At 40.0% G+C, this 19542-nt stretch overlaps 1 protein-coding gene across 3 annotated transcripts in view; it reads right to left on the reverse strand.

The window, feature by feature from the left end:
* The window catches only part of SMURF2 (SMAD specific E3 ubiquitin protein ligase 2), a 125011-nt gene that overhangs the window by 14052 nt on the left and 91417 nt on the right, over positions 1–19542 (reverse strand). For all 3 annotated transcript variants that reach the window (XM_039476856.2, XM_039476855.2, XM_074388857.1), the window contains 3 exons: positions 14483–14641; positions 4082–4277; positions 3293–3396 (listed from right to left, as the gene is read on the reverse strand). In XM_039476856.2, coding sequence (XP_039332790.1) covers positions 3293–3396; positions 4082–4277; positions 14483–14641 — 459 coding nt within the window. The remainder of the gene's footprint in view (positions 1–3292; positions 3397–4081; positions 4278–14482; positions 14642–19542) is intronic.

Raw genomic sequence — 19542 nt, forward strand, 5'->3', positions numbered from 1 at the left:
GTGCAATGGCGCGATCTCAGCTCACTGCAACCTCCGCCTCCTGGGTTCAAGCAATTCTCCTGCCTCAGCCTCCTGAGTAGCTGGGATTACAGGCACGTGCCGCCATGCCCAGCTAATTTTTTGTATTTTTAGTAGAGACGGGGTTTCACCATGTTGACCAGGATGGTCTCGATCTCTCGACCTCGTGATCCACCCGCCTCGGCCACCCAAAGTGCTGGGATTACAGGCTTGAGCCACCTTGCCCGGCCGGTATGTTACTTTTAATTGCCAGATAAATTTTTAATTCATAATAAACAAAACAAAAGGAAGAATATGGTTTTATTTCAAAATGTCTGTGTGAGGCTGGGGGCGATGGCTCACACCTATAATCCCAGCACCATGGGATGCCAAGACGGGTGGTTCGCTTGAGCTCAGGAGTTTGTGACCAGCCTGGGCAACAAGACAAAACCCCATTGCTACAAAAAAATACAAAAATTAGCCAGGCTGGTGGCATATGCCTATAGTCCCAGCTACTTTGGAGGCTGAGGTAGGAGGACTGCTTGAGCCCTGGAGGTTGAGGCTGCAATGAGCTGATATCACACTGCTGCACCCAACCTGGGTGACAGAGTGAGACCCTGTCTCAAAAAAAAAAAAAAAGTCTACATATCCAGATCCACTAACATGGCAGATTTGCAACCTCCCTGGTTCAAACAATTCTCCTGACTCAGCCTCCCAAGTAGCTGCAATTACAGACACATGCCACCACACCCAGCTAATTTTTGTATTTTTAGTAGAGATGGATTTTCACCATGTTGGCCAGGATGGTCTCAATCTTCTGACCTCGTGATCTACCCACCTCGGTCTCCCAAAGTGCTAGGATTACAGGCGTGAGCCACCGCGCCTGGCCTTGTTGTAGTATTGAGTAAGGCATTTCATTATCCATTTCATTATCTTTCACTGTATAAACCCAAAACATACCATAATAAAAATAAAAGTGGATAAAGATTCCAAGGCATTTGGTGTCTGTATGGACCCAAGGGCAAGCCTGCATTCTTTGGGGTACATTCTGTACCACTTCTTGACTTCAAATGTAAATCAATGTTTTTAAAACCTATAATAAAAAGTACTACCACCTCTAATTTATTAAATCTTTGATATTTTCAAAGTATAAAAGATAATTTGTTACTCACTGTGGAAATTCACTAGTCTAGGACTTATGAGATGTAGTTCTAGTCTTAATTCTTGTCATTCCTTGGCGAAGGAAGCTTATTTAAATGACATATTTCGATATTATGGATTAAACAGATTGAATAATATTTTCAAGCAAATGCAGAATAGTATTAAAACTAGTTAAATCAAAATGTTTCAAAATTCTATGTGATGGAGTCTAAATCAAATTACTACCATTAAGTAATATTCGAAAAACTACTCTAGAGATTAAAAAAAGAAGTGACGTCGCCACATAAGCAGCCTTCCCAACACTCATCTGATGTGTCTTGTGTTTTTGGGGTGTATATGTGTTTTTCAAAAAGAAAATGTAAATTTTTGTTTTGTTTTATCAAGTAGTTAGAACACAAATAAGAACAGAACTCAACTACTTTGAGATTCTATTATGAAATGAAATTCAGAAAAGGCAGATCACTGCCACATTCCATTTATTCTGCTCAAACCCCAAGAGTAGTAAGGTTAAAAAACAAGAAACTGACTACTAGCCAGGCATGGTGGCTCATGTCTGTAATTCCAGCACTTTGGGAGGCTTGAGGCAAGAGGATCACTTAAGGCCAGGAATTTGATACCAGTTTGGGCAACACAGAGAGACACTGTCTCCACAGAAAAAAAAATTTTTTTTTTTAATTAGGCATGGAAGCATATGCCTATAGTCCTAGCTCTTTAGGAAGCTGAGGCAGGAGGATCACTTGTACCCAGGAGTTCGAGGCTGCAGTGAGCCATGATCATACCACTACATTCCATGGAGCCTCAGTGACAGAGTGAGACCCTGACTCTAAAAGAATAAATACGATAAACTATTTATTTGATCTATATATATAATTGTAGTACTTAGATGCCACCAGCAGATGATGATGTTTTCCCAATAAACATTCAAACTCTAGTTATGAGTAATAAGAATTCCACAGAAACTATCAAGTCCTAAGTATGATGTGCAAGAGATTATTTTTAAAAATCCACACTAAAAACTATCCATCCATAGGTTTAGAAGGTGACAGAATGAAAATAAGTCTACAGATACACACATGTAATGCTAAATAACAATTAATGGGAATTAGTGAAAACATAAGATCAGGGCTAGCAGAATTATCATAATGATCCTTAGAACATTTCAATACAGAGCTACAGTGTTTCTCCTACATTTATATAAAATGCATTTTCTCTGTCTGCAAAATGGACAGGAAAAAAATAAAAGAAAAATAAATAAAATGAATTTTCACGCTCAGAAAAGAATTCTTGTAGTAAATATAATGTCAGAAATAAATCACTGGCTGAGTCTGAGTGTGGTGGCTCACACCCGTAACCCCAGCACTTTGGGAGGCTGAGGCAGGTAGATTGCTTGAGCTCAGGAGTTCAAACCAGCCTGGGCAACATGACAAAACCCCATCTCTACAGAATAAAATACAAAAATTAGCCGGGTATGGTGGCTTGCAGCTGTAGTCCCAGCTACTGAGGAGGCTTAGGTGGGAGGATCTCTTGAGCCCAGGAAGGGGAGGTTGCAGTGAGCCAAGATCTCGCCCCTGCACTCCAGCCTGAGTGACAGAGGGAGACCCTGTCTCCTCCAAAAAAAAGAAAAGAAAATCAATTTGACTTGGCCTGTGAGTTACAAATGTAGCAAAAGCATTATACCTTCTGTATTGAAACGTTCTGAGGACCATCATGATATGCACATGTGTATACATACATGCACACATATACACTCCTTTAACAAGGTAAAAAGCCATAACAATGGAAGCAAATAAAACCAGTATTCAGTTCAGATCATATATCATTTAAATCTCAAAATTGTTCCTGACAATGCAAAGCAGAGGCAATAACGTGCTGAAGGAGACAGACGAAGAAAACACAGGGCTTGCAGTCTCACTGGACTCAGATGATGTAATGGGGAGTTCTAAAACACTTGTCCGGTAGCAGTACTACCCTAACCTCATTATGAATATATCTATTAGGATATCCTCAGGAACACAAACATTAGGGAATATAATACCAAAAAATAAATGCCAATGAGAAAGTTACACCACAGGAAGTATCTTAAATGTGTAAGTATAAAGATCCGTATGTCATAAGCTGGCAGGCAAGTTCTTACCTGGCAACCCCTCCATAGTCAAGGCCTTCTTCTCCACGAAATTTTATCATTAATCGCTTCCAGAGATCTTTCGGTCTCATTTTCATGACCTGTCGATATGATTCCTGAAGAAAATAATTTTTAATACATGATTACAATAAGGTCCTTTTAGCCTATTACTTACTCTCTCCCTTCCAATCCACCCAAAAAACTCAAGTCTAAATAAGGTGAAATTTGGCCAGGTGCAGTAGCTCACACCTATAATCTCAACACTTTGGGAGTCTGAGGCAGGAGGATCAACTGAGGCCAGGAATTCTAGATCAGCCTGGACAACACAGCCAAACTCTGTAGAAAAAAGTTCTTTCTTAAATAGCTGGGAATGATGGCATGCTCCTGTAGTCCTAGCTATCTGGGAGGCTAAGGTGGGAGCACTGCTTGAGCCCAGGAGTTCAAGGCTACAGTGAGCTATGATCATGCCACTGCACTCCAACCTAGGTGACAGAGCAAGACTTTGTCTCAGGAACAGGAACAGGAACCGGAACCGGAACCGGAACTGGAACCGGAAGGGAAGGGAAGGGAAGGGAAAAGAGAGAGAGACAGAAGGAAGAAAGGAGAGAGGGAGGGAGGGAGGAAGGAGAGAAAGGAAGAAATAAGGAAGAGAAAGAAAGAAGAAATTACTGAGCGCTTTCTCAGTATTCTTAGAAAAGAGCATAAAACAAATGTAATGTCTCTCTAATTTAAAATAAGGTTTGTATTAGCAAGCAACGGGTTTCTGGAAAAAATAAAACAAAAAAAGGCTTGTAAATTTACCTCAAAAATCTCTTCCCTGCAAACCTCAATGCGGCAGTGACCCGCCTGAGGCTGCTGCTGGGAAAGTTCTTGTCGCAAAATTTTTAGTTTCTGAACCAGATCTCGCTTGTACCTTGGGACTGTCAGGCACTCTGTATCATCAGGGCATAACGATACCACGTGCTGCTGCTGTTGGTCTTTTAATTGGTTCTGCCGACTAGAAGTAAACAAAGAGGTTGTTATTAAAGTATTTTAAATTTTAAAAGTTACAAGTATACAGTTAAAACAGCAAGCCTAGATGTATCATTTTCCAAGCCTTATTAGGATACACACTTGGCTTGACATTTTTTGGCAGCAATAAACCAGCTACAAAAGTTTATTTCTCATAGTCCATATAAACTGATAGAACTGAATAATGGAATTTTATCCATAAAGCTTTATACAGCTTCTGAGGACAAGATTTTCCAATATAGCTTCCATTTTCCTCTACAGAGTTTAGTATCACCCACTTTAAAATTCAGGCATGTGCCAAACACTGCTTGTTATCTGGAGTCTGTCTTTCTGGAAGAGCCAAACAGGAGTCTGAATGGCAGCTTGGCAGGGATTCTTCTTTTTATATACTAGGCCAAATATTATACCTAAAACATATGACCATACAGAGAAAATACAAATACAGCTTTGTTAAAAATGCCAAGTCAATATTAACTACTCTTACAAATACTATAATAAAGGTTTTTAAAATATACACACAAAATCAAAATAGATCATGTAAAGAAAAGCATTCCATAAACAACTGTATAATCTCATTTTGAAAAATGAACTTGGGTTTATTTCACATCAGATATAAAAAGTAACTCAAAATGGAGTGCACACATCAATGTAAAATCCAAAGCCATAAAACTTTTAAACACAGGAGAAATTCTGTTATGACATACATCATGCAATTAATGATTTCTTAGATACAACACCAAAAGCACAATCTGTGAAAGAACACACATGTAAACACACATGCACACATACACATTTCTTTAACAAGGTAAAAAGGCATAATAATGGAAGAACATCCATTTTTAAATTTTTTTAAAGAGCTAGGGTCTTGCTATGTTGCCCAGACTGGTCCTGAACTCCTGGCTCAAGTGATCCTCCTGCCTCAGCCTCCTGGTAGCTAGAACTATAGGCACACAACACCATCCCTGGCTTAAAGAAAATTGCTGCTGTTCAAAATACACTGTTTAGGAAAACTAAAAGACAAATCAAGTCACAGACTAGGAGAAGACCTTTGGAAAGCATGTATCTGATATCTAAAAGAACTCAAAACTCAACAAAAAATGGAGCTGCTCATTTTGAGAGGGCTGGGGGCAAGGCAAAAGATTTCACCCAAGAAGCCATTCTACTCCTAGGTTATTTAACCAAGAGAAATGAGAGCACATGTCCACACAAAGACTTGCATATAAATGTTCAGGATAGTTTAATCTGTCATAGTGAAACACTGGAAACAACCCAAATGCCTATCGGTAGATAAATGAATACACCGTGGATCCATACAATGGAATACCACCGACAATAAAAAGAAATGAACTATATGCAACAAAAGTGATGAGTCTCAAGATTATTGAGTAAAGGAAACCAAATAAAAAGAACACATACTGCACGATTCCATTTATCTAGACAATGCAAACTAATATACTGACAGAAAGCAGGTCAGTAGTTGGCAAGAGATGGGGTGTCCTGGGTTGAACTGTGTCCCCCAAAAAGATATGCTGACATCTCAACAACTGGTCAATCTGTGGATGTGATCTTATTTGGAAATAAAGTCTTTATAGATTTAATCAAGGTAAGGTCAGGTCATACTGGATTAGGAAGGCCTTAATTCCAAAAACTGATGTCTTTATAAGAAGAGGGAATTAGGACACATACAAACTGGAAAGAAGACTATGGGAAGACAGAAGACAAAGACTGGAGCAATTTGTCTACAAGCCAATGAACACCAAGGCTTCTAGAAACCACTGGAAGTTAGGAGAGAGGCATGGAATAGCTTCTCTCTCAAAGCCTGTGGAAGGAACTCATCATGCCTGCCCCTTACTCTGTAGTTCTGCCTCCAGAATTGGGAGAGAATTAATTTCTGTTGTTTTAAGCCACCCAGTTCATGGTATTTTGTTACGACAGCCCTGGGAAACCATCACAAGGGTGGAAGTCCCACAGGCAGGGATAGAGGAAATCACAAAAGGGCAAGAGAAAACTTGTGGGGGTGGTGAATATGTTCACTACCCTCACTGTGGTGATGGTTTTATAGTATGTCAAAACTTAAACTGTACACTTTAAATATTCAGTTTATTCTATGTCAGTATATTTCAATAAGGCTGATATTAAAAAATCCAGCAGACATCAAGCCTGTTCACAAGGTCTCATGTAAAAGATTCAGCCATGCAAATGGAAAGGCGGTTTAAAGCTGAAGGACAAAACTGACAGAGCAGAAAATCCTTTTGGGATGGGGGCAGCTAGCCTAGAACTGCTGTTCCTGATGCACTTGGGGAAAAAAAATCTAACTACCCACTAAAGCGGCCTGTCTCTTCAGGTGTGCTAAGGTGCAAGGAATAGTTCTGTAAGGGCTGATGTGAGAGTGCAGACCAGGAAACAGTGGGGGTGCTGGTCTGCTATACTTTAGGGCCTCTGCCAATATCTAGAGCAGGCGTCCCCAAACTTTTTACACAGGGGGCCAGTTCACTATCTCTCAGACCGCTGGAGGGCCGCCACATACTGTGCTCCTCTCACTGACCACCAATGAAAGAGGTGCCCCTTCCTGAAGTGCAGCAGGGGGCCGTAGTTTGGAGATGCCTGGTCTAGAGACCTTATGAAATAAGCAAATGATTTTCTTTTCTTTTTTTTTTTTTTTTTTTTTTTTTTTTGAGACAGAGTTTCGCTCTTGTTACCCAGGCTGGAGTGCAATGGCGCGATCTCGGCTCACCGCAACCTCCGCCTCCTGGGTTCAGGCAATTCTCCTGCCTCAGCCTCCCGAGTAGCTGGGATTACAGGCATGAGCCACCATGCCCAGCTAATGTTTTGTATTTTTAGTAGAGACGGGGTTTCACTATGTTGACCAAGATGGTCTCGATCTCTCGACCTCGTGATCCACCCGCCTCGGCCTCCCAAAGTGCTGGGATTACAGGCTTGAGCCACCGCGCCCGGCATGATTTTCTTAAAATCAAGTAAATCTGATAAGCAGAGAAAAGACTAAAATAGTAATCCCCTTGCCCATAAGTCATCTTTTTCTTTCAAAAGAAAAGCTTCCTTTAAGGGTATAAGGCAGAATATCTTCATGCAATGCCAGTCAAAGGAAGGGAAATAGTGTTCAAGGAAACAAAACAAGAAGGGAAAAAAGACCTCCATAGTTGGATTGGGAGCATTCAAATCCCAGCTCTATCACTTTTTATGCACCTCTGGACAAGTTAAAACTGCTTGAGGCTCCATTTTCTCATTGGTGAGAAGGAGGTAGCCTAGGATTGCGATCCCAATGGGCACTCAGAGCATGGTAAGTGCAAAATAAATACCAGTTACTATAGCTACTATTAAGATAGTTACTGAGTTAGAAAAACATGCTTTTCAAGCAAAGGAAATGGGGGGGAAAAAACTGACTAAAATGATTTCTTACAAGAATATGCTTCCTTGGCAAAGTTATTTAGTTAACCCCAATGGCAATGTTTTGCAATAGTTTGACAACACTGTATCCTGTCATTGACAGATTAGATATTGAGGTCTACACAGAAACTACACAACCTTCAGAACATGAAAAATGGCCCCCCAGAAGAGAATAATGCCAGTAACATTGTAGGAGGGATTTGTATAAAAGGGCTAAGGAAGATTAATGCATCTCTGTAGAAAGGCTTTTTTTTAAAGTCAAACAGGATATCCTACAAATGTACATTTATATACAATAGGCCCAGGATATACTTCAAAGAGGTAACTTCTTTTGTTGCTTCCTCCCAACATATTAATTCTCAGTTCTTCTCAGTGTGAATACCATGTTCCTCTCTAGAACACGATTTGTCCCACAACATTTTTATGTGGCTCAGATAAGTAGGGTCTCAATCTGTTGCCTAGGATGAAGTGACATCCAGTGTCACAATCATAGCTCACTGTAACTTCCAACTCGTGGGCTCAAAGGATCCTCCAACCCAGCCTCCCAAAGCACTGGGATTACTAAAGTCGTGAGCAACTGCGCCCAGTTCCTCTATCTGATTATAATGCAATATGCCTTTCTCATTTCCTAAATGCTGAAACAATAAAAAAAATACTAACTTAAAAAAAATAATCTAAAAATATTTTAGATTATCTAACAATATAAATCCATACATCATAGCAAACTGAAATTCAAAATTAAGGGCTAATCACTTCAGAATTAGCCTGATAATAACAATAATCTATATTCTAATGACAGTGTTGCCAAAAAGAAACACTCCATGGAGGGAAAAACAATAAAAACCACGTTAGATCTACCAAATAAGGTAATAATATATTTGATGGCTCAGAGACATAGGTTCAAAACTCCGTTAACACTTGTCTCAGTAAAAATGCCAAAATTTTAAAATCTTTTTTTTTTTTTTTTTTTTTTTTTTTTTTGAGACGCAGTTTCACTCTTGTTACCCAGGCTGCAGTGCAATGGCACGATCTTGGCTCACCGCCACCTCCACCTCCTGGGTTCAGGCAATTCTCCTGCCTCAGCCTCCTGAGTAGCTGGGATTACAGGCACGCGCCAACATGCCCAGCTAATTTTTGTATTTTTAGTAGAGACGGAGTTTCACCATGTTGACCAGGATGGTCTCGATCTCTTGACCTCGTGATCCACCCACCTCAGCCTCCCAAAGTGCTGGGATTATAGGTGTGAGCTACTGCACCCAGCTAAAAATCTTTAAAAATAGAAATAAAACATTAATAGAAAAAAGATACTTCTATCCAACATAACCTGATATGTAAAAATTAACAGTTACAATTTAAAATTAGCTCCTTATGAATCTTTTTAAAACTACAATTTAAGGTTAAGATTGTTTCTTATATATCTCAATGTAATAAATTATTTCACATATGAATTATGTACATTACACAGCTAAATAAAAACTAACTTATCACTTTATGTTACAAACTTTAACGCTACAAATAATTTTTATGTATTTTATCTAAAGTAATGTGACTGGCCGGGCGCGGTGGCTCAAGCCTGTAATCCCAGCACTTTGGGAGGCCGAGGCGGGTGGATCACGAGGTCAAGAGTTAGAGACCATCCTGGTCAACATGGTGAAACCCCATCTCTACTAAAAATACAAAAAAATTAGCTGGGCATGGTGGCACGTGCCTGTAATCCCAGCTACTCAGGAGGCTGAGGCAGAAGAATTGCCTGAACCCAGGAGGCGGAGGTTGTGGTGAGCTGAGATCGCGCCATTGCACTCCAGCCTGGGTAACAAGAGCGAAACTCTGTCAAAATAAATAAATAAATAAAATTTTAAAAAAAAGTAACGTGACTATAAACCCCAGGGAGGATCTATCAGATTAGAGATTTTTACTGAACTAGTAGGTGGAGTTGTGAAATCCTGTCCTTGGTGAGGGGAACCCTACAATACAAATGCTTAAGCTTTCTGGTTTTTCTTTTCTTTTAAGACAGAGACTTGCTCTGTTGCCCACGCTGCAGTACAATGGTACGATCTCAGCTCACTATGGCCTACACCTCCCAGGTTCAAGGAATTCTCATGCCTCAGCCTCCCGAGTAGCTGGGATTACAGCCACCTACCATCACACTCAACTAATTTTTTTTGTATTTTTGTAGAGATTGGGTTTTGCCATGTTGGCCAGGCTGATCTCGAACTCCTGGCCTCAAGTGATCCACCTACCTTGTCCTCACAAAGTGCTAGGATTACGAGTGTGAGCCACCATGCCCAGCCTTAAGCTTTTTCATAGCATAATAACTTGCAAATCAAAGATATTGAAGAGAGGAACAAATTAATACTTAAAAACAAAAAAAATAGGCCGGGCGCGGTGGCTCAAGCCTGTAATCCCAGCACTTTGGGAGGCCGAGGCGGGTGGATCACGAGGTCGAGAGATCGAGACCATCCTGGTCAACATGGTGAAACCCCGTCTCTACTAAAAATACAAAAAATTAGCTGGGCATGGTGGCGCATGCCTGTAATCCCAGCTACTCAGGAGGCTGAGGCAGGAGAATTGCTTGAACCCAGGAGGCGGAGGTTGCGGTGAGCCGAGATCGTGCCATTGCACTCCAGCCTGGGTAACAAGAGCGAAACTCCGTCTCAAAAAAAAAAAAAACAAAAAACAAAAAAAATATTCAAATGAAAACTTTCTATTAGAAATACACATAAAACTTTCAGATCATGCAAATGTTGGCCATATTAATGCAAACTAATCAACAAAATTGGAAAACTGATAATTACAAGAAAACTAGTCAAATGTTCTTCAAGTTACTTCCTGTCATTTACTCCAACAAACGGAAAAGGCAACAGACATTTTTAATTGTCCCACCTGTAGTTCTTCCTTCAGAACATTATTTTTATTCAGTTATTTAATACAACTAACTATTCAGCAAAAAGATGGAAGAGCTATAACTGTTCTACTGAAATATTCTACCAGTAACATCAAGGCAAACTTCTATTACCTAAAGCAGGGGTGTGGAATCTTTTGGCTTCCCTGGGCAACACTGGAAGAAGAAGAGTTGTCTTGGGCAACACATAAAATACACTAATGATAGCTGATGAGCTATTTTAAAAATCTCATAGTATTTTGTTTTGTTTTTGAGACAAGGTCTGGCTCTATCAACCAGGCTAGAATGCAGTGGCATGATCTCGCTTCACTGCAACCTCCGCCTCCCAGGTTCAAGAGATTCTCCTGCCTCAACCTCCTGGACCCCAGGTAGCTGAGAGTAAAGGCACCCGCCACCACGCCTGGCTAACTTTTGTATTTTTGGTAAAGATAGGATTTCACCATGTTAGCCAGAGTGGTTTTGAACTCCTGACCTCAGGCAATCTGCCCTCCTCGGCCTCCCAAAGTGCTGGGATAACAGGTGTTGAGCCACCGCACCTGGCCCACATAATGGTTTTTAAGTAAGTTTACCAGTTTCTGTTGGGTCGCATTCAAAGCCATCCTGGGCCCAACCTAAGGGCCGTGGGTTGGAAAAGCTTGATCTAAAGGGATGTTCCTGGGGGCAGGAGGTAAATAAAGTACAATCACCTCTTGGAGCTTTCCTGGGCCTCTTAGAGAGCCATACTGGCTCTTCATTATCACTATACATTTGTCACGTACTTGCGTATGTTACATACTAAAAAAGCAAAAATAAATGGGATACGGGTTAAGTAATCCAAACTCTAGTAGGGAAGCAGAAAAGTAACAAAGAATTATGATACAAAAGTAAAGCAACAGCCCTCTGCAGAGTACTCTAACATCCTTTATTCCTTATCATCTCCCCAAATTCCAATCTGTCCCCCATATTACCCTTTTAAAAAATCCAGGCAAGCCAACTGGCTCACACCTGCAATCCCAGCATTTTGGGAGGCCAAGATGGGAGGATCACTTGGGGTCAGGAGTTTGAGATCAGCCCGACTAACACAGTGAAACTCCGTCTCTATTAAAAATACAAAAATTAGCCAGGCGTGGTGGCATGCCCCTTTAAGTCCCAGCTACTCAGGAGGCTGAGGCAGGAGAATTGCTTGAAGCCAGGAGGCAGAGGTTGCAGTAAGCTGAGATCTGCACCACTGCACTCCAGTCTGGGCGACAGAGTAAGATGCCATCTCAAAAAGAAAAAAAATCCATTCACAAAAGTAAAGTTCACATGGATTAAAGACTTTACTGTAAAAGACAAAACTGTAAGTGTATTAAAAACATTTGCTTATAGTTCAAATTTTAAAAGATAAAGATTACATTAGACAGATGGGCAAAAAGATATAAACAATTCACGTAAGCATTGATGCAACTGGTCAACAGGCCAAAGAAAAGCTATTCAAGTTCAACAGACAATGGCAAAAAATTGTGAAGAGGACCTTCACAAAAACAGAAACTCCAAATAGTCAATAAACCTATAAAAAGGTGCTCAACCTCTTCAGCAATGAGGCAAATTCAAATTCAAGTTACAATGGGAAACCATTAAACATCATCAGAATGCAAAAATTTTAAAGTCCAAAAAAAGCAAGCACTGGCAAGGTTCTGCAGCAACAGAAACTCATATATTGCTGAGTTATATAGACTAAACTGGTATAGCCACTTTAGAAAAGTTGCCTTTATATATTAAAGTTGAAGACAGAAATATTCCATGACATAGCAATTCCACCACCAGGCAAGTGCCCTAGAGCAGTTACTCAAAGGGCAGACGGCAGACGACACTTATTTTGCTATCTAAGCTACATAAATCCTAATGCAGAGAAACAGTCGATACTTCTCTATTTCTTCAGATACTTTTACATTAGGGCTTTCAAATACTTGCAACCTTCATTTGTAAGCAAAGTTTTAGAATCTTGTATCTACAATAAAGATCGACTGACATAATGAGACTGCAAGGATAATTATACACATTTCAAAGAAGGAACCAAAGATACACACTTTAAATATTTTCTCCTATTATCTTAAAAAATTGGTGGTCAGCTCTCATTTAAATTTTTGCTTTATTTAACCTAACTCCCAAGAGATTATGAAACAAAGACATTTTCAGAAGTTGTTTTAAAGTATATTATTATTTTCTTGTGTTTTTAACGTTTTAACATACATAATAAGAATTTTACAACAAAAGAATGAGGAAGACAGCAAGTAATGCCACCATTCATTTAGAGAAGCTAAAATGAATTATTCAGGGGTCAGAGTGAACCTTGTTCTCCAAGTTCTTAGCCTAAAATCCTTGTTGCTATACCACTTTCAGTGTTTTTGCCAGAAGTGTTAAAATAGACACTTTGCTACTTTGCTTGGTAATGGAGTTTCCTCTTCTCATTTCCTCCTGCTGCCCCCATTCTTCAAAAGGCAATGCTAATGAGTAACAGTTAAAAGAAATGAGGCAGCAGGAGAGAAAAGAGAAGCAAAGGATGCAAATAATACACAATGCTCAGTCCAGCGCCTGACAGGCAGCTGAAGCCAGATCATCTGGGTTTCACTCCAGACTTCACCACTGGCAACATATAGAAAGTCTGTAACCTCTACACCTCAGTTTCCTCATCTGTAAAAATGGCAATAGCTAACTCATAGCACTTTTCTGAGGATGAAATTACTAATTTGGGTTTTGTTTGCTTTTTTAAAGACAGTCTCACTCTGCTGTTCAAGGTGGAATGAGTGGTACAATCACAGCTCACTGCAGCCACGATCTCCTGAGCTCAAGTGATCCTCCCACCTCAGTGTCCTGAGTAGCTGGGTCCACAGGTGCACACCACCATGCCCAGCTGATTTTTTAAATTTTTTTTTTTTAAGAGAAGAGGTCGAAGTCTATGTTGCCCAGGTTGGTCCTGTATTCTTAGGCTCAAGTTATCCTCCAACCTCACCCTCCCAAAGTGCTGGGATTACAGCATAAGCCACGTGCCTGGCCTTGCTAACATATGTAAAGAATAATGAACAATGCTTGGCACACAATAAGTGCTACTGAAGTGTTAGCCATTAATATAAATTATTAATAATTTTGTATTACAATGGCAACACACGATTAGCCTGTTCAACCCCTACTTCTCCTATCAAGATATTGCCTCTGTAAAAAGGCCATCTTGAGCACCTCTGATAACTCTTTTCCTAACATTTCAAGACAGGTTCCTACTTAAGCATAGTAGATTTAAAATACTCATATCAGAGTAAACCTTGTCACACTCTACATAAATTTTGCTCAACAAAAGTAAATTTTAACTGATCAAAGTAGATGTTCTTCCACTCTTTAAGAAACGGTCTCCATCTGTCACCCAAGCTGGAGTTGGAGTGGTGTGATCATAGTCCACTGCAGCTTCAAACTCCTGGGCTCAAGCAAATCTCCTGCCTCAGTTTCCCAAGAAGCTAGAACTGCTGGCATGTACCACTGCACCCAGCTGATTTTTTTTTTTTTTTTTTAAAAGATGGGGTTTCACCATATTGGTCAGGCTGGTCTCGAACTCCTGACCTCAGGTGATCTGCGCATCTCAGCCTCCCAAAGTGCTGGAATTACACGCGTGAGCCACCGTGTCCGGCTACCCAGCTGAATTTTTAATTTAAAAAACTTTTTTTTCTTTTTTGTAGAGATTAGGTCTCACTATGCTGACCAAGCTAGTGTCAAACCCCTGGCCTCCAGTGATCCTACTGCCTCAGCCTCCCAAAGCACTGGGATTGATTAAAGGTGTGAGCCACTACACCCAGCCTCATATTTATTATTAAAAGCATCTATCAGTTTCATCTTGTTTAACTCACATTTTAACATGTATTGTTTCAAAAACTTACTTTAAAACTAAATGCAAGTTAGCAGAGAGCCGAGGATCTGTAAATTGTGTTGTTCTGTTGTTATGGTCAACGAAATAAACTCTGCCTGTTGCCGTATTACGGATCTCCCATCCAGGAGGCAATGGACCAAGCTCTTCACAATTGATGTTGCTAAGATCCCTGCAAAAACAAATATAAAATAAAAAATACCTCATTGCTGGCCCTGCTGAACCAAGCAAGTGTAAATGACACAGAACAATTCCACGAAGTCTGAGAAAATGTATTGTTTCAGAAACTTGAGATGTTCAGCTGGAATCTTTTAATTCCCAACGGTTTAACAAACTCGCATCTTCAAAAGCCAATCCATAAATGGCTCAGAAAAACTTATCATGTAGCCTACATTTTTAAGTAAGTTCCAAGGCTTTAATGTAATACAGATTTAAATTAATATAAAATCAATCACAGTATCTGCCAACATAAACTGTATTTCAATACTTGTTTGACAGGAAATAATTTTGTTAAGTGTCAGTGATATAAGGAATTAAATGTTTTCTAAAATTTCCCTTCATTTCTTTCTTTACTATAACATAAAATTTGTGAAAAATGTCCATTCCAAGATTAATTTTAAGCTCTCCAACAAAGCAAAACTGGAAATGTTACTGAAATTATGATCCTGAAAATAATCACAGTGTATTTTTAAAGAATAAACTGCAATTCTAAAATTTGTAAAGTTAGTCAATAAAGAACCTTTTTAAGATACATTACCAAGAATGCTCTAAGAGTTGCCACTGCAATAAGAAAAGCTAAGATTTTTAATGGACCAAAGACTACTGTTACTATATTATACATTCTTAAAATACAAGTATATATAGACAAGGATTTATAGGGCCTTAAAGAATGAGTAAGGAGCTTCTATGTTGGTGAACACATTGAGGTACTGTGGGGGTAGCCTGCCCAGAGAGGGTATGGTAGCTCCTTGCCCTCCCCCCATACTGTGCCCTAAGAATTGCTTCCATTTGGCTGTTCCAGAGTTGTAACCTCTATAATAAACTGGCAAGAGAACTGCAAATTTTTATCCTCTACACTGTTAGAATTAAATCTTTCAGTGAATCTCCCAAAGTGTTGAAATTGCTGTTGTGATTCACCAGAAGCGTAAAGTCACTGCCCTTGGTGACATAACTGAGGCTGCATATAAGAATGTATGATGGCCGGGCGCGGTGGCTCAAGCTTGTAATCCCAGCACTATGGGAGGCCGAGGCGGGTGGATCACGAGGTCGAGAGATCGAGACCATCCTGGTCAACATGGTGAAACCCCATCTCTACTAAAAATACAAAAAATTAGCTGGGCATGGTGGCGTGTGCCTGTAATCCCAGCTACTCAGGAGGCTGAGGCAGGAGAATTGCCTGAACCCAGGAGGCGGAGGTTGTGGTGAGCCGAGATCGCGCCATTGCACTCCAGCCTGGGTAACAAGAGCAAAACTCTGTCTCATATAAAAAAGAATGTATGATATACTCAGGTAATCCTCCTAACTCAGGCTCAGGTAATCCACCCAACTCAGCTTCCCAGATGGCTGGGACTAGAGGTGTGCACCACTACACCCAGCTATTTTTTAAATTTTTAGTAGAGATGAAGTTTTGCCATGTTGCCCAGGCTGATCTTAAATGAATAGTTTAGGCTACCAGAGCCATCTGTAAATACCAAAGAAATGACATACCCTGAAAGTGATCAAGCAAAGTCAAGAATTTGAGACAGGGCCGGGTGCGGTGGCTCAAGCCTGTAATCCCAGCACTTTGGGAGGCCGAGGCAGGTGGATCACAAGGTCAAGAGATCGAGACCATCCTGGTCAACATGGTGAAACCCCGTCTCTACTAAAAAAATACAAAAAAATCAACTGGGCATGGTGGCGCGTGCCTGTAATCCCAGCTACTCAGGAGGCTGAGGCAGGAGAATTGCCTGAACCTAGGAGGCGGAGGTTGCGGTGAGCCGAGATCGCACCATTGCACTCCAGCCTGGGTAACAAGAGCGAAACTCCGTTTCAAAAAAAAAAAAAAAAAAGAATTTGAGACAGTTAAGTGTTTCTGTGGTCCTCTTTTTATTTAAAAAAAAAAGAAAAAGAAGAAGAAGAAGAAGAAGAAGAAGAAGAAGAAGAAGAAGAAGAAGAAGAAAATAAAAGCAGCATGTTTACTATAAATTTGTAACAGACAATTATAAATAACGACAAATTTCATCAAAATCACATTTTAAAAGTTAAACTAGAAAGATGTTTTTCCTGAGAAGACCTCTCCTTGGTCATGGTGAAACACAATCATGGGCACACAGTGACCTAAATTTGCCAAAGTAATGATTCTGACTCCTGTTATAGGTATTCCAAGAGACTCCTGCTACATAACAGCTAAAGTGTGGGGAAAAAAACACTATCTGAAACACTGCTAGTCTCAAAAGAGGCAGGGGAAAGTTCCAAGAATCCTCCTCAAATTAAAAAAAAAAAAAAAAAAAGGGAGTTGGGGGGACTGAGTGAAGGTGGTATGTGAGTGGCAGGTAGGCAGAGGGTCAGGCTAGCAGCAAGACTGGGATAGGAAACCTGAAGCTTCCTCTGCAAGCTGAGAACTCAAAGAGGAAATGAAGTGATTCCAGGAAAATATACTACATTCCCACTGCAGGTCCACAGAACTCCCAACTAATTCAGTTCAAAGAATAAATTCAGCATCTAAGATCACCAAACCCCTCAGGAAAAAAAACAAAAAACAAAAAAAAAAACACCACTATGACAGAGTCCACAGCAGACTCAACACACAGCCAGCAGCAGAGACAACAAAAAAATCCCAGAATTAGGTCCCCAAAGACTGTTAGAGACCAAAAAGAAAAGAGTTGTGATATATAATGTTTTCAAGAATAAAAAAGTACAATCACAAAGATGAGCTATCAAAGAAAAATTACTAGGAATAAACAAAAAAATATGTATTTTTTTGAGACAGGTTCTTACTCTGTTGCCCAGGCTGGAATGCAGTGGTGTGATCACGGCTTACTGCAGCCAGTGGTGTGATACAGCTTACTGCAGCCTCAACCTTCCCAGGCTCAGGTAATCCTCCCAACTCAGCCTCCTGAGTATCAGCTGGGACTATAGGCATGCACCACCACACCTGGCTAATTTTTAAATTTTTGTAGAGATGAAGTTTTGCCATGTTGACCAGGCTGATCTCAAACTTCTGGATTCAAGTGATCCATCCAATTCAGCCTCCCAAAGTGCTGGGATTATAGGCACGGGCCATTGCGCTGGCCCCAAATAGATTTTTTAATGGTTTAGAAATAAAAAACAGGATCTGGAGGCCATTATCCTTAGCAAACTAAAGCAGGAACAGAAAACCAAATACTGCATGTTCTCACTTATAAGTGGGCGCTAAATGATGAGAACACATGGACACATAGAGAGGAACAACAGATACTGTGGCCTATGGGAGGGTGGAGGGTAGGAGGAGGGAGAGGACCAGCAAAAATAACTAATGAGTACTAGGCTTAGTATCTGGGTGACAAAATCATCTGTACAACAAACCCCCATGACACAAGTTTACCTGTAACAAACCTGCACATGTACTCCAAACTTAAAAGTTAAAAACAAGAAAAACAATTATTGAAATCAAAAAATGAACAATTAACTGATAAAATATAGAATTTGCCGGGCGCGTTGGCTCAAGCCTGTAATCCCAGCACTTTGGGAGGCCGAGGCGGGTGGATCACGAGGTCAAGAGATCAAGACCATCCTGGTTAACATGGTGAAGCCCCGTCTCTACTAAAAATACAAAAAATTAGCTGGGCATGGTGGCGCGTGCCTGTAATCCCAGCTACTCAGGAGGCTGAGGCAGGAGAATGGCCTGAAACCAGGAGGTGGAGGCTGCGGTGAGCTGAGATTGCACCATTGCACTCCAGCCTGGGTAACAAGAGCGAAACTCCATCTCAAAAAAAAAAAAAAAAGAATTTCATTTCAGGTCATTTTGTTTAGAATTTTATAAATCTATAGCCACACATGGGAGAGTGATAATGCACTGATTAAAAGAGCTAAAAACTGGAAATAATCTATATGTTTCACTGGGAGCTGGTTTAAAAAAACGGAATGTTGGCTGGGCACAGTGGCTCACACCTGTAATCCCAGCACTTTGGGAGTCTGAGGCAGGTGGATCACAAGATCAGGAGTTCAATACCAGCCTGGCTAACATACTGAAACCCCATCTATACTAAAAATGCAAAAATTAGTCAGGCATGCTGGCACTTGCCTGTAGTCCCAGCTACTTGGGAGGCTGAGGCAGGAAAATCGCTTGAACCCAGAAGCAGAGGTTGCAGTGAGCTGAGATCGCACCACTGCACTCCAGCTCGGGCAACAGAGCGAGACTTCATCTCAAAAAAGAAAAAAAGGAATGTTATACAGTCATACGAAGTAATACAGATCTGTATTTCAAGACTATAGTCAATCTGTAATATAACAAATAACAAGGCATTAATCATTGTTTTAAAGATAAATGCAAAACATGATGAAATGAGATTTCTTGAATAAATCTAGGTATCCTGGATATCTTTATAAAGTTTGTTTAAAATCCAGCTCGGGCAACAGAGCGAGACTTCATCTCAAAAAAGAAAAAAAGGAATGTTATACAGTCATACGAAGTAATACAGATCTGTATTTCAAGACTATAGTCAATCTGTAATATAACAAATAACAAGGCATTAATCATTGTTTTAAAGATAAATGCAAAACATGATGAAATGAGATTTCTTGAATAAATCTAGGTATCCTGGATATCTTTATAAAGTTTGTTTAAAAGAGTCTGACTTTGTTTTAATGTTTGTTTTAAAGAGTCTGACTTTGCAATGTTATAAATATCTTTGAATAGTGATATTCTAACACAATTTAAATATTTATAGTATACTTTGATAAAAGATCCTCTATACTTACTAAAGGATCCTCCAAAAGATAAAAGTTTTTAAGGTAACAATGGGGGATAGTGAATAAGAAAAATAATCCCGAGTGTTATTTCATAAAATCATCATTCAAAATATATGTCAATATTTAACATGGATATTCTTAAAG

Source organism: Saimiri boliviensis, chromosome 17 (genome assembly GCF_048565385.1).
Source record: "Saimiri boliviensis isolate mSaiBol1 chromosome 17, mSaiBol1.pri, whole genome shotgun sequence".
Taxonomy (NCBI): Eukaryota; Metazoa; Chordata; class Mammalia; order Primates; family Cebidae; genus Saimiri; species Saimiri boliviensis.